Genomic DNA, 11965 nt, shown 5'->3' on the forward strand with positions numbered 1-11965 from the left:
AATCGTCAATGAAAGTAATATAATAATGTTTACCTCCTCTGCTCATTATGTTTCTAAAGTCACCTAGGTCGGAATGTATTAACTCTAGGAGACTCGTAGACCTTTTAACATATTTATTAAACGGTGTTTTGGAATGTTTAGCCTCAACGCATACTTCACATTTATCAAAACACTTATTGCTAAAATTAGGAATCAAATTTTGTTGTTTCAGTCTTTTAATAGACGCCACATTCGAGAAATATTCTTATTAATGGTCTCAACATCAAGTACAAATAATCCAGCGTTACAAAAACCCTTTCCCACGAAATTCCCATTTTTGGTGAGAACAAGCTTATCAGATTCAAAGGTTAGTTTAACACCAGCTTTGTTAAGAAGAGACCCGGATATGAGGTTTCTCCGGATGTCGGGTACATGCAGCACATTATTTAGTTCAAGAGTCTTTCTGGATGTCAACTTGAGAAGGACTCTTCCCTTTCCTTGTACTCTAACAGTGCTAGAGTTTCCCATGAATACACATTCACCTTCGGGTACTTCCGAGTACTCTTTGAACATCTATGTAGAAGTGCATATGTACCTTGTAGCACCCATATCCAAGACCCATTCGGAAACATTATTGACTAGGTTGACTTCAGACACAACAACAGCTATGATATCGTCTGACTCGACTAAGTGGGCTTGTGGTTTGTTTTGTTTATACCTGACATTTTGACCATCCGGACAAAATCTAGTAGCATGACCGGGTTTACCACAAGTGAAACAGTCACCCTTGAGTTCCCTTTTATTCCCCTTGAAGTTTTCAGTTTTCTTAGGCTCGGTATTAACCTTGTTTGGTCCCTTTGAAAAGTGTTTTGGTCCTTTTGAAAAATGTTTCTTAGACTCGACCAAATTAGAAGCGGAGGAAGAGTGTTCTATATGTTTGCCTTTAGATTGAATTTGATTTTTTTCCTCTATTTTTATGTGAGATACAAGTTCTAAAAGGATGGTAGTTTTATATTGTGTACGAAATTCTGCCAAGAGGGTGGTAGTTTATCAAGTAAGCAATTAGCTTGAAATATTTCACAAATGTTCATCCCCACGGCAGTGATTTCAGAGCACAAGTTTTCATACTCGTGACTTGGTCTATAACGGGTTTATGGTCAGTCATTTTAAAAGCTAACCACCTACTGCAAGTATATTTTTTAGACCCATAGTCGTCAGTACCATATTTCGTTTTAAGAGCATCCCATAGATCTTTAGCAAGTGAAATGTTACTATAAATTTTATAGAGGGCGGGAGTCATACAGTGAAGAAGCATTCCCCTACAAGTTTTATTAACGAAATTAAAATCCCTTCTAGTTTTCAGGGGCAGTAGTATTGGTAAGAGTGTAGTCTACCTCAAGTTGGCTAAAAAAGAAACCCATTTTATCATACTACATTTTATAGTCTTTTCCGTTAAAGAGTTCAAGTTTAGACATGTCGGGTATAATGGGGTTTGACAGAAAAGGTGTGGTGATAGGGATAGCATCAGATGTTTGACTACCACTGGCCATAATGAAAAAAGAAAGCAAAATAATCGACTTTAGATTGTTAGGCGAGTAGTAGTAAAACAGTAAGTAAATAGAGGAATGATCTTATCTGGAACGAAAGTTGTGGCGTGACTTGAGGTCGCTGTCCTAAAGTTGATTATGCCCCGTCTAATACACACGGACTCAATAGCATTCGACCCCCAGGATTACACATCTGCTGCAAACTTCGTGTAGGTAAGAGTGCAGATGAGAACCACTAAAAACGTTGCCAAGACTTCAGAATAAGGAAACATTAACAACGCGGGTGATCTTTGTTAATGTTGAAACTAGGAAACATTAACTACTCGGGTGAACTTTGTTAATGTTGAAACCAGGAAACATTAACAACACGGGTGAACCTTTTAACGTTGAAACCAGGTTACTATAACAACAAGTGTGAATCCTTTTAATGTAGAAATCAGAAGAGAACTGGTTTTTATTGTCTGTTGAAATGGCTGGATTGTGTGGGTAAAATGGGAGAAGTGAATGTTGTGGTGAACATCATGCATTGGACACAGTTGAGCAGAAACATACAATGGCTGCAGGTGAGCAGGGGAATACAGTGGCCCCGTCAGGAATCGGTTATGGCTGTAGCTGACTCTACTGCTGCAAAAGTGAAGGCTAGTGACTGCAGAAGGGAATCTAAATAATAAAATAAAAACAGTAGAGTTTAGGCCTAAAAGGTGGGCAAGCCCACAACCCCACACCACAGGAGCCTAGAGCCCGAGCCCGGCCCAACGTAGCGAGGCGCGCGCGCGCGTGTGTGTAGGGTTGTTCATTGGTCCGGGACCGGACCGGACCGGACCAAACACCTTGGACCAAAGACCAAATAAGGCTGAAATGGTGGACCGTGGACCGGACCATATTATATCGGTCTGGTCCGGTTTGGTCTTTGGTAAACACGTGGACCGGACCGGACCGGACCAAATGGACCATATTATCTTAAAAATATCCAAGATTAAAACTCATAATATGGTTCAAGAAGTATTGCCGGAAGATGAACAAAGTATGTCTCTATTATCCGACTAGCAATGAGCTCATATGCCGCTTCAGAAGGGCGGAAACTATCCCAAATTATAATCACATTAAGAAGTCTGGGTAATGACGGTTATACTGACAACGTTATTCTTCCGGCAGTACTCCTTGAACGATTCTAGATGAAAATTTATAGTAACATTATTCTTAGATAATAATAAATACGGAGTATATCCTTAATGGACACAAGGCGTAAACAATCTTAAAAACCAAATACAAAATTGAAATACGAATGTCTTGTTTTCAGCAAAAATAAAAACTAGAACTAAAGTTTTATTGAATAACTATGAAGAGTGAAGTATTGAGTTCTTGAGTAGTTAGCTTCCAGTTATGCATTCATAGGATCGACACCATCTACCACATTGTCGTCCAAGTTTATATCGTCCAAATCTGTAGAAGTAATTGGATAAAGTATGTTAAAAACTTAGAATGTGTTATAATACAATTAGCCATTATGAGAATTTTGAAGCTACTAAGCTACTGCATCTTACCTTTCTCAAGATTTTCCAAGTCTTCCAAGAGGTCGTCTACATTAATTTGTTCTCCAGCCATACGAAACCAGTCTTGAGCGCAAATAAGAGCTTGAACCATCTTTAAAATACATGATATATATAATCAGAATGAAGAAATAAAAACAACGTTGTATGATATTAAAATTTGTGATAATAAGATATTACAAAATTACCTTTGGAGTTAATGAGCTTCGAAACTGATCAAGAGTGCGCCCTCCCGCACTGAATGCCGACTCCGAGGCAACAATAGATATAGGCATTGCAAGTATATCTCTGGCCAGACGAGAAAGAACGGGAAAGCGAGGACTTTGAAGCTTCCACCATGATAGTATATCAAAGGGTGTTTCTTCAGAATCATGGATTAAGTTAGCCCCATTCATATAACTTTGTAACTCGGTCTTTATAAGCCCCCCGCCTCCCGGGCCACTTGAGAGCTTTCTAATTTGACCCATTATTTGTCTATGCATATGATTTCCCCTTAGAACAACACTAACTGATGAACAATTACCCACTGATGCAGCATTACTGGACAGTCTAGTATGGGAATCTGAGGGTTTATATTTCATCCAATACTCATAAAAAAGATCATATAGTAGCCGTGAATACCAATCTAAAGTAAAGATTTGATTATATCTCTTTACTGAATTTAAAAAGATCATATAATAACAAACTAGGGAAAAAATGATACTGGTAAAAATTTATTTTATAATCTTATTCTTACAAGATTTAAAAATATCATATGAAATTATTGGTTATAAAATTTGGTTCACGGTCCGATCTACGGTCCTTTCGGGTTGGTCCAGGATCGGACCGAAGACCAAAGTAGTGGACTGCGGACCGGACCGTATATTATTTGGTCCGGTCTGGTCCGGACCAAATGGTCCGGTCCGGTCTTTGGTCCGGACCACCGAGTGAACACCACTACCTGTGTGATTGGTTAGATACTTACCACACATCACCTAGTAATGTAGTGTAAGAAGAGATATATAAACCCATTAATACTTTGTTATTTTGTCAATGTGGGACAAAATATTACCACTCAAAGCTTCTTTTGAAGCATATTTCCAACAGTGTGGTCCAAATTTAATTGTATGATGGAGTAATGTTTTTATTTTGTATGGTTCAAATTGAATTGAATGGTGGGGTGTTGTGTTTACTTAAATTTTGTACATAAGGAGTATAGGAAAATTTGTTTAGAATATGAGGGAGTATATAAAATAAATAATAGGAGTACAAGCTTTACAAAGGTTGTTCTATGACACGTCATATAATTATAAAAATTGTTTTACAGGATAATTAGTGTAAATAATACACTTATAAGAGAATCGACCACACTTTAACTGTGTTCTTTTTGTCTTAATTTTAACTCATTTTAGTTCAGTTTAACTCTATTCAAATTAATTCTTCCTTTAACTTCAAATCTCCAATCGATTTAACTCAGCTTATTTAATTCAGTTTAACTTCATTCACTCAAAGAAAACAGGGTCTTTGTGTATGTTACTCTAATGGTCCAATCTTTACCTCCTAAGACTTCAATAGTTGAATTCATCGGTTACAAACTATAACATGACAGTTTACCAAATGCATTAATCACCCAACGACATTAATAAGCGGAAGTACTACGGCTATGTGTATCCATAAATTAAGTCTCTGTCCCGCCTGCCTTTCTTTCGTCTTTTAGCTTCAAAATGACAAAGAGTTCATGCTTTTTTTTTTTTGTTAAGTTGAGGTAAGAATGGGTTTGGGATGGTTACACTGAAAATCTCCGCCAATGTCGAAATAATTTACAGAAATCCGATAAAGGTATAAGATCATTTCCTAGTTAAAGTGTCGAAAAATATTTACTTGATTGTAAATCTAGTTTAGGGTGATTTGTGTGAAAGTTAAGAGATTAAGCGTATTAGATGGCTTTTAAATTGTTGAAAAGTTTTTTTTTTTTTGGGAGTCATGTAGGGTTATTGGTTTTATTATAAACTCCATTGAATTTTGACTTATAAGGATAAGCTTAGTCATTTCGTATATAAGGGGTTATTCAAAAAAAAAATGTGATTGAAGCTTCGATTTGATTTGATTTGATTAAAATATAAATATAAAAAGTTTCATCGGATCTGTAAGATTTAAGTGGTCATTTGGTTACACTTAAAAAGTACGTTAATTTCAAAACAACGTGAATTACAAAATGGATAAGTTATTTCACGTGTTCCAATTCACGGGAATAATATCTTACTACAAATTACACTTCCTTCATGGTAGTCCATAATATTTTAGTTATGATCATTTGTTTACCTTTACTTTTGGTACAAAGACAAAAGAGAGAGGATTAAACTATTTGAGGATATTATTATTGTATGACAAATGAGGGTCTTTCGCCAAAATAGCCGTTTAACTCAAACTATTTACCAAAATGACTATTTTATAAATTTAATTATCAAAATGACCATCTGAGTTATAAAATTGCGCAATTAATGCTAAACTACAAAATTTTCTTCCACATTTATCAAATTTATTATTTATTATATTATATATTCTCTCAAAATAATTTCTACAAATTTGAAAGAAAATCATATTTCAAGTTATTTATAAAAAAATTATGAAAACTATCTATTAAAATTACTTTTAAGTGAAAGAATCAAATTATCTTTTTAAAGTTTGAAAGTAAAGAAGGTATCATTTAGTAAAATATAAAAAAAAAACTTGGAGTTATATTAAAAAAAATAAAAAAATTATACAGTTTTCTTTCTAATTGACACAGCCCTACCATTAATGTGAGTGTATTCCTAAATTTTCTAGATGTTAATGAAGATTTCGTAGATATCTTCAACTTGTACAAGAGTTATACAATTTTCTCTATTTTTCTTTATTTAAATTCATATATTTTGAAAATAAGTGATTTTTTCTATATATCATGATAAATTAAAAGTTATCTTTTTTTTTATTAGAAGTAAATTTGGATACCATGTTTTTTTTAGATATTCATATTACTACTATGTTTTATGGTCATTTTGGGGAATATAATAGACATATGATTATTCTGGCAAATAATTTAGACCAAATGGCTATTTTGGCAAAATAATAAATGTGTAATATTAAATTACACATTAAATACACGCAAGATATAAAAAGATAAACAAATGAATGAGACAAAATAAAATAAAATAGGTAAATAAGTAACCGAGACGGAAGGGAGTAATGAATTAACAAGTTGTTTATCTAACTCACTATGCAAATCAGAAGAATGACTACATATTTTCAATTCATATCAGACAAATAGCAAAGCTCCCAAAATTTATATTATAGCTAGTAGTGAATTTAGACCTAACAAAAGGATCAATCAGGTAGGTCGGGTCGAGTCTATTTGGGTTCGGGTTATTTGGGTACACATGTATTCAGGTTGAATCAATTTCATTTTCGAGTGAGTTATTTTCAAGTTATTTGCGGATATCGATCAATATGCGATAATAAACATTCAGATCGAGTTGAATGGCGTCACATCAATTCAGGTTTTGAGTCAGATTCTGGTCCTCAATTCCACTACAAGTCGGGTCTGAGTCGTATTATTCAAGTCGGGTTAGTTTTGACAAATCTAGCTAGGATCCGTTTTACATTTGAACAAAAACCGTAATTCAAAACCCACCACCTCTCTCTCTTCTTTCATTTTCAATTTGTAACATACTCCCATTAAAGTAAGTTAACTAACACTAATTAGAAAGAGAAACAAAGGTGGTGTTGTGTTGTTTCGACTTTGATTGATGAAGTCAGCCGTTCTCTTCATTCTCTTTCCCTTCTTCTTCATTCTCTCTGTATAACGCGTTTCCATTTTCATCAATCAAATCATTCTTCTTCATCTTCTTCTTCTTCTACTCTTACACTCCATCTTCTTACAACAATCTTCTTCTTCTTGTTCACCTAACTCTAAATCCACTCATTATTACAACAATCTCCCACTAAAAATCTCCCACTTTTTCTTAATTTCCTACCTCAAAACTTAAAGGGGTTTTCAAATTTCAACCCCAATTGAATAACCCAGGTTTTAGTTTCCTCTCTAACCCCCTAATTTTTCCGGTTTCATTTTAGTAATTTGAAATTAGGGTTTTTATTAAGTTTTGGGGATAAAATTAGAAAGTTTATGATGAAAAGAGGGGGAAAAATGGAGACATTTGTGGGTATAACACGAGCAAGATCAGTACAAATTCTTGCATTATTCGGGTTTTTATATATGATCTTCATGACATTTGAAGTTCCTTTTGTATTACGAAACGTTTCAGATGATACTTCCGTTGACGTTTCGTTTCAAAACGACGCGTTTGTTAGGTCACAACTGCCGCTTGATAGTGAGGAAGAATTGCAGGAAAAGGAAGCTCCGATCCGACCGTTGAATGAGCCGTTAAGAGTACCGTTACCTTCATCAGTTTCGCCGAAACCGCAACGACGAATGCGAGAATATAAGACGATTTCTGGGTTGATTTTTGATTGGAGAGCGTTGAATAGTAGTGAAAAAGATGGGTTTTCAGGGTTACATAAATCGGCGATAATGGCGTTTCAATTGGGGGAGAATTTATGGGAGGAATTGAAGTCAGGGAAGGTTAGAATCGAGTTAGAAAAGTCGAATCAGAATCGGACCGAGTTACCGTGTCCTAACTCGGTTTCGTTGTCGGGAAATGAGTTTTTGGAGAAGGGGAAAGTGATGGTGTTGCCATGTGGGATGACTTTGGGGTCCCACATTACTTTAGTTGCGAAACCGCGAATCGCACATGCCGAACATGACCCGAAAATATCGTTGTTGAGGGAAGGTGATCAAAGTGTTTTGATTTCGCAGTTTAGGATGGAGTTGATTGGGTTAAAAACGGTTGATGGCGAAGACCCGCCGAGGATTTTGCATTTTAATCCGAGGTTGAAGGGGGATTGGAGTGGTAAACCTGTTATTGAGCAAAACACTTGTTACAGGCAACAATGGGGAACCTCGGTTCGTTGCGAGGGGTGGAAATCTAATTCTGAGGTGGAGACTGGTATGGTTTCGAGATTTGAAACTTTTGGGTTGAAATTTGGATCATATATTGCTGTTTTTATGCATTTGATTGAGTTTGGTTGCGCTTGTTAGATGTGCTAATTGTGATGTTCTTTGATGTGAAATTTGAATTGTATGTTTGTTTGCAGTGAAAAGGGACATACTTTTTTGTGTGGTGGTTGTCGATTTTTGGCTGTGGTTGACTAGCTTCACAGAAGGGGTGATTGCATTGCATTTAGAATGGCTGATAATCGATTTAGCTAATTATTGTGATAGATTTCTCTTGTGGGCAGCAGTCTTACCCTGTGTTAACAACACAAAAAGTAGTTTCATGATGACCCATGATGTAACTAGCATCGACAATTACCTAGATTGACGGCTATCTCATGATAAAAAACAAAATGAATGTAATCATCTTAGTAAGCTATTTTTATTTCCATTTTAATCCAAAACGAAAGATTACTAGGATTTTGGCGCCATTGAAATGTGTATGTGGATTGTTCCTATGATTCCGAAAGCAATTTTGGGGCTTATTTTTTGCGCCAATATTACACTGTAATCTCAGTATTCTTGAGGCTAAATTGGTATCACTTCATAATTAAATGCTTCTTGTGCTACGCAGTTGATGGTCTTGTGAAATGTGAGAAATGGATCCGGGATGATGATAGCCATGCTGAAGAATCTAGGTCAACATGGTGGTTGAGTCGTTTATTGAGTAGACCAAAGAAGGTGACAATGGACTGGCCTTTTCCATTTGCTGAGGATAAGCTGTTCGTTATGACCCTTAGTGCTGGTTTGGAAGGTTATCATGTCAATGTAGATGGGAGGCATGTCACGTCCTTTGCTTATCGCACTGTGAGTGGCATTTAGAACCTGTTAGAAATTCTGGTACTTCTTGAGTTCTTGTGATGATGTTTTCCCAATGTTTGCAGGGCTTTTCTCTTGAAGATGCAACTGGATTAACCTTGGATGGTGACATTGATTTGCATTCTGTATTTGCTGCTTCTTTGCCATCATCGCATCCTAATTTTTCTCCACAGAGACATCTTGAGATGTCTAGAAGGTGGCAAGCTCCAGCTCTTCCCAATGATACTGTGGAGCTCTTCATTGGCATTCTTTCTGCTGGAAACCATTTTGCCGAGAGAATGGCCGTGAGGAAGTCTTGGATGCAGCACAGGCTTATAAAAAATTCTAAAGTGGTGGCTCGTTTCTTTGTTGCATTGGTTAGTGACACACCATTTTCATGCATCTATAATTAGTAATGTCACTTCGGTTGTCTGCTCTTTTATGCTAACACAACACATTTTTTTTCTTCCCTCAGCATACTAGAAATGAAGTAAATGTGGAGTTAAAGAAAGAGGCAGATTTTTTTGGTGACATCGTAGTAGTCCCTTACATGGATAACTACGACCTTGTTGTTGTGAAGACTGTGGCTATTTGTGAATATGGGGTAAGGCATTATGTTTGAATACGCATCTTATTCTTTTCTGTACTCCAGACAAATAGAATTTCTGATAATCTTCTTTTGACAACAGGTTCGCACAGTGGCGGCCAAGTATGTCATGAAGTGTGATGATGACACTTTTGTACGTGTTGATGCAATCTTAAGAGAAGCGAATAAAGTTCCTGACAATAAGAGTTTGTATGTGGGGAATATCAACTACTATCACAAGCCTTTGCGCCATGGTAAATGGGCTGTTACATATGAGGTATGTCTTGTACCATGCAACTGCGCTTTTTTTTTTTTTTTTTTTTTTTCAGTTTTGTCTTCTTGGAGCACCTATGAAAGTTGGTGCTTTGCATTCCCTTGGTCCATCTTCAGTTTTTGTGCTATGAAACTTCAGGTGTAGTCTGGCACTCTGGCTATATCCCTACTGTTGGCTTAAGGCCGATACCATAACATACTTGTAGGATTTTTGGATAACACTAGTGGGAAAAAGTACACCAATTCCTTCTCCCGTCTCCTCGTAATTCCTATTATTGTCACTTCGTCACCAAACAATGGCAAAAAAAAATTCACTCATTACTTTTGTTGCTTTCACTCTTGTTTATGAAGAGATTTGGAAGGAAATGAGCGGAACGATTTCCCTTTTTTGAATAGCAAGTTGAGTTGGTGGTAAATGGAAATTTTGAGTAGGAAAAATAGTACCCCCTTCCTCCATCTCCCCTCCCTTCATATCCTTCTACTATCCCCATCCAAACAATCCGTCAGTTTTAATGCTTCCTTGTTTCGGAAGAAAACCCACTGTTACAAATTTGTCTATGGTTTTTGTTATTTGTTTTTTTTCTCCACTGTTCTCATTTGTTTGGAGCATGAAATTTCAGTGTAAGTATGTGTACTAGATTAAGTAACTCTGCAATTGCTACGATTGGAAATGAGTACTACACTTCAATAATTGGGTTATACTGCTTTTTGTGGTGTAGGACTCTTGCTGACTATATTCATTGTGCATCTTGCATTTCTTTTATGTACTGATATATTTATGATATATTTATGACTGGTGTTATTACTCTGTCTAATGATTCGGTGTTCACTTGGTAGTGTAGCTCGTAAGGTCCTTGACGTCCTTGTGTCTATTCAATGATTTCAGTGTTTGACCCAAATTGTTAAGTGCACTGTTTGGTGTATGGCTGTTTGCTCCGCTATTTTGAATTGTAATAATTTGAGATAATAGTTCACTATCTCACCTTTCGTCCCCATTTCTAATTCAGGAGTGGCCAGAGGAAGACTATCCACCTTATGCAAATGGGCCAGGTTACATTTTGTCATCAGATATTGCCAACTTCATTGTCTCCGAGTTTGAGAAGCATAAATTAAGGGTAAGCTTCGACTCCTAACTCGTAAACGCCCCTCCCCCACAAAAAAAAAAAAAAAAAAAAACAAAGCATCATGTATATCTCCATGCGTCTAGCTTGCCATGACTCAATTTGTGAGATATGCGGACCCTGTCTTGATTTCAGGACATATCTTCGAAACAAAATTGTATGAAATATTTAGTTTTTGAAGTGAAATAGAGAGAGATTGTTTGAGATATAAAGCTTATACTCGTTGAAGTTAGATAGGTCATGAAATCTTCGATTATAATCATTACATTTTTGTATTGTGCAGCTGTTCAAGATGGAAGACGTGAGTATGGGAATGTGGGTAGAGCGTTTCAACAGCTCGAGGGCCGTGGAATATGTACACAGCCTGAAATATTGTCAGTTTGGTTGTATAGAAGACTATTACACGGCTCATTATCAATCTCCCAAGCAAATGATATGTCTATGGAACAAATTGCAACAAGTAGGTCGCGCTGTTTGCTGTAATATGAGATGATAGTTTGTGGATTCCTTGAGGTTTCCCTCGTTGCAGATCGAATAGATTAGCAATTTTGAAGCCGATTTAGACGTCTTCTTGTAAATCCTGCAAGGCTCTATTTAGGTTCTTATCTGGAGCTGCCATAGATCAGTCGCCATTCCCAAATTCAGTTCATTGTTCCAATTCACCCTACTTGTGTGGGGTTTCTCCTTTCCTCTGATCTCTTTACTGAATTTGCGAGCTGGGCGACTTGTTGAAATGATGAGAAATTAGCAGCTTGGTGAACGTCTTGGTTCAAGGCTGTGTTGTAATTTAATGTAGAAAACGAGTAAATGGAAATGAAATTCTCAAGTTTCATGCAATTGGTCCTCTTGTTACATTTTCTTGCTCATTGCATGTGGAAGCTCATATGCTCAAACAATCACCATGAGTTTTGATATTTTTCCTTTTTTTTTTTCGACAATAGCTCAAATTGAAACGTGACGCTCAAGTATGACGGTGTTTTGACCCTTTTTTGAAGTAAATGTGCCATTTTCATTTTGATTAGTTTCAAACCAGGTTACAAGTC

At 36.4% G+C, this 11965-nt stretch overlaps 2 protein-coding genes across 2 annotated transcripts; one reads left to right on the top strand and one right to left on the bottom strand.

Moving 5' to 3' along the window:
* Positions 1 to 2315: 2315 nt before the first annotated feature.
* Positions 2316 to 3657, bottom strand: LOC141651183 (uncharacterized). The gene is made up of 3 exons (XM_074458905.1): positions 3265 to 3657; positions 3071 to 3170; positions 2316 to 2969 (listed from the first exon to the last, which is right to left on the bottom strand). The coding sequence occupies exons 1-3, from the start codon at positions 3655 to 3657 to the stop codon at positions 2908 to 2910; spliced, it is 555 nt and encodes a 184-aa protein (XP_074315006.1). The 3' UTR covers positions 2316 to 2907.
* A 3080-nt stretch (positions 3658 to 6737) lies between these two features.
* On the top strand, positions 6738 to 11759 carry LOC141653158 (hydroxyproline O-galactosyltransferase GALT6-like). Its single transcript, XM_074460836.1, has 7 exons — positions 6738 to 8097; positions 8719 to 8951; positions 9029 to 9319; positions 9418 to 9546; positions 9632 to 9805; positions 10809 to 10916; positions 11206 to 11759. Exons 1-7 carry the CDS (start codon positions 7218 to 7220, stop codon positions 11413 to 11415), a joined length of 2025 nt encoding a protein of 674 aa, XP_074316937.1. The 5' UTR covers positions 6738 to 7217; the 3' UTR covers positions 11416 to 11759.
* Positions 11760 to 11965: the final 206 nt, after the last annotated feature.

The sequence above is a fragment of the Silene latifolia genome, chromosome 4 (assembly GCF_048544455.1).
Source record: "Silene latifolia isolate original U9 population chromosome 4, ASM4854445v1, whole genome shotgun sequence".
Lineage (NCBI taxonomy): Eukaryota > Viridiplantae > Streptophyta > Magnoliopsida > Caryophyllales > Caryophyllaceae > Silene > Silene latifolia.

What these genes read in the sequence shown, in the direction of transcription:
- LOC141651183 (XM_074458905.1), bottom strand. Translation starts at nt 3,657, where the DNA reads ATGAAATATAAACCCTCAGATTCCCATACTAGACTGTCCAGTAATGCT. An exon ending in GAAGCTCATTAACTCCAAAG is followed by an intron (nt 3,171 to 3,264) that starts GTAATTTTGTAA and finishes TGTATTTTAAAG; the next exon opens with ATGGTTCAAGCTCTTATTTG. An exon ending in CTTGGAAAATCTTGAGAAAG is followed by an intron (nt 2,970 to 3,070) that starts GTAAGATGCAGT and finishes TTACTTCTACAG; the next exon opens with ATTTGGACGATATAAACTTG.
- LOC141653158 (XM_074460836.1), top strand. Translation starts at nt 7,218, where the DNA reads ATGATGAAAAGAGGGGGAAAAATGGAGACATTTGTGGGTATAACACGA. An exon ending in CTCGTTTCTTTGTTGCATTG is followed by an intron (nt 9,320 to 9,417) that starts GTTAGTGACACA and finishes TTCTTCCCTCAG; the next exon opens with CATACTAGAAATGAAGTAAA. An exon ending in TTGAGAAGCATAAATTAAGG is followed by an intron (nt 10,917 to 11,205) that starts GTAAGCTTCGAC and finishes TGTATTGTGCAG; the next exon opens with CTGTTCAAGATGGAAGACGT.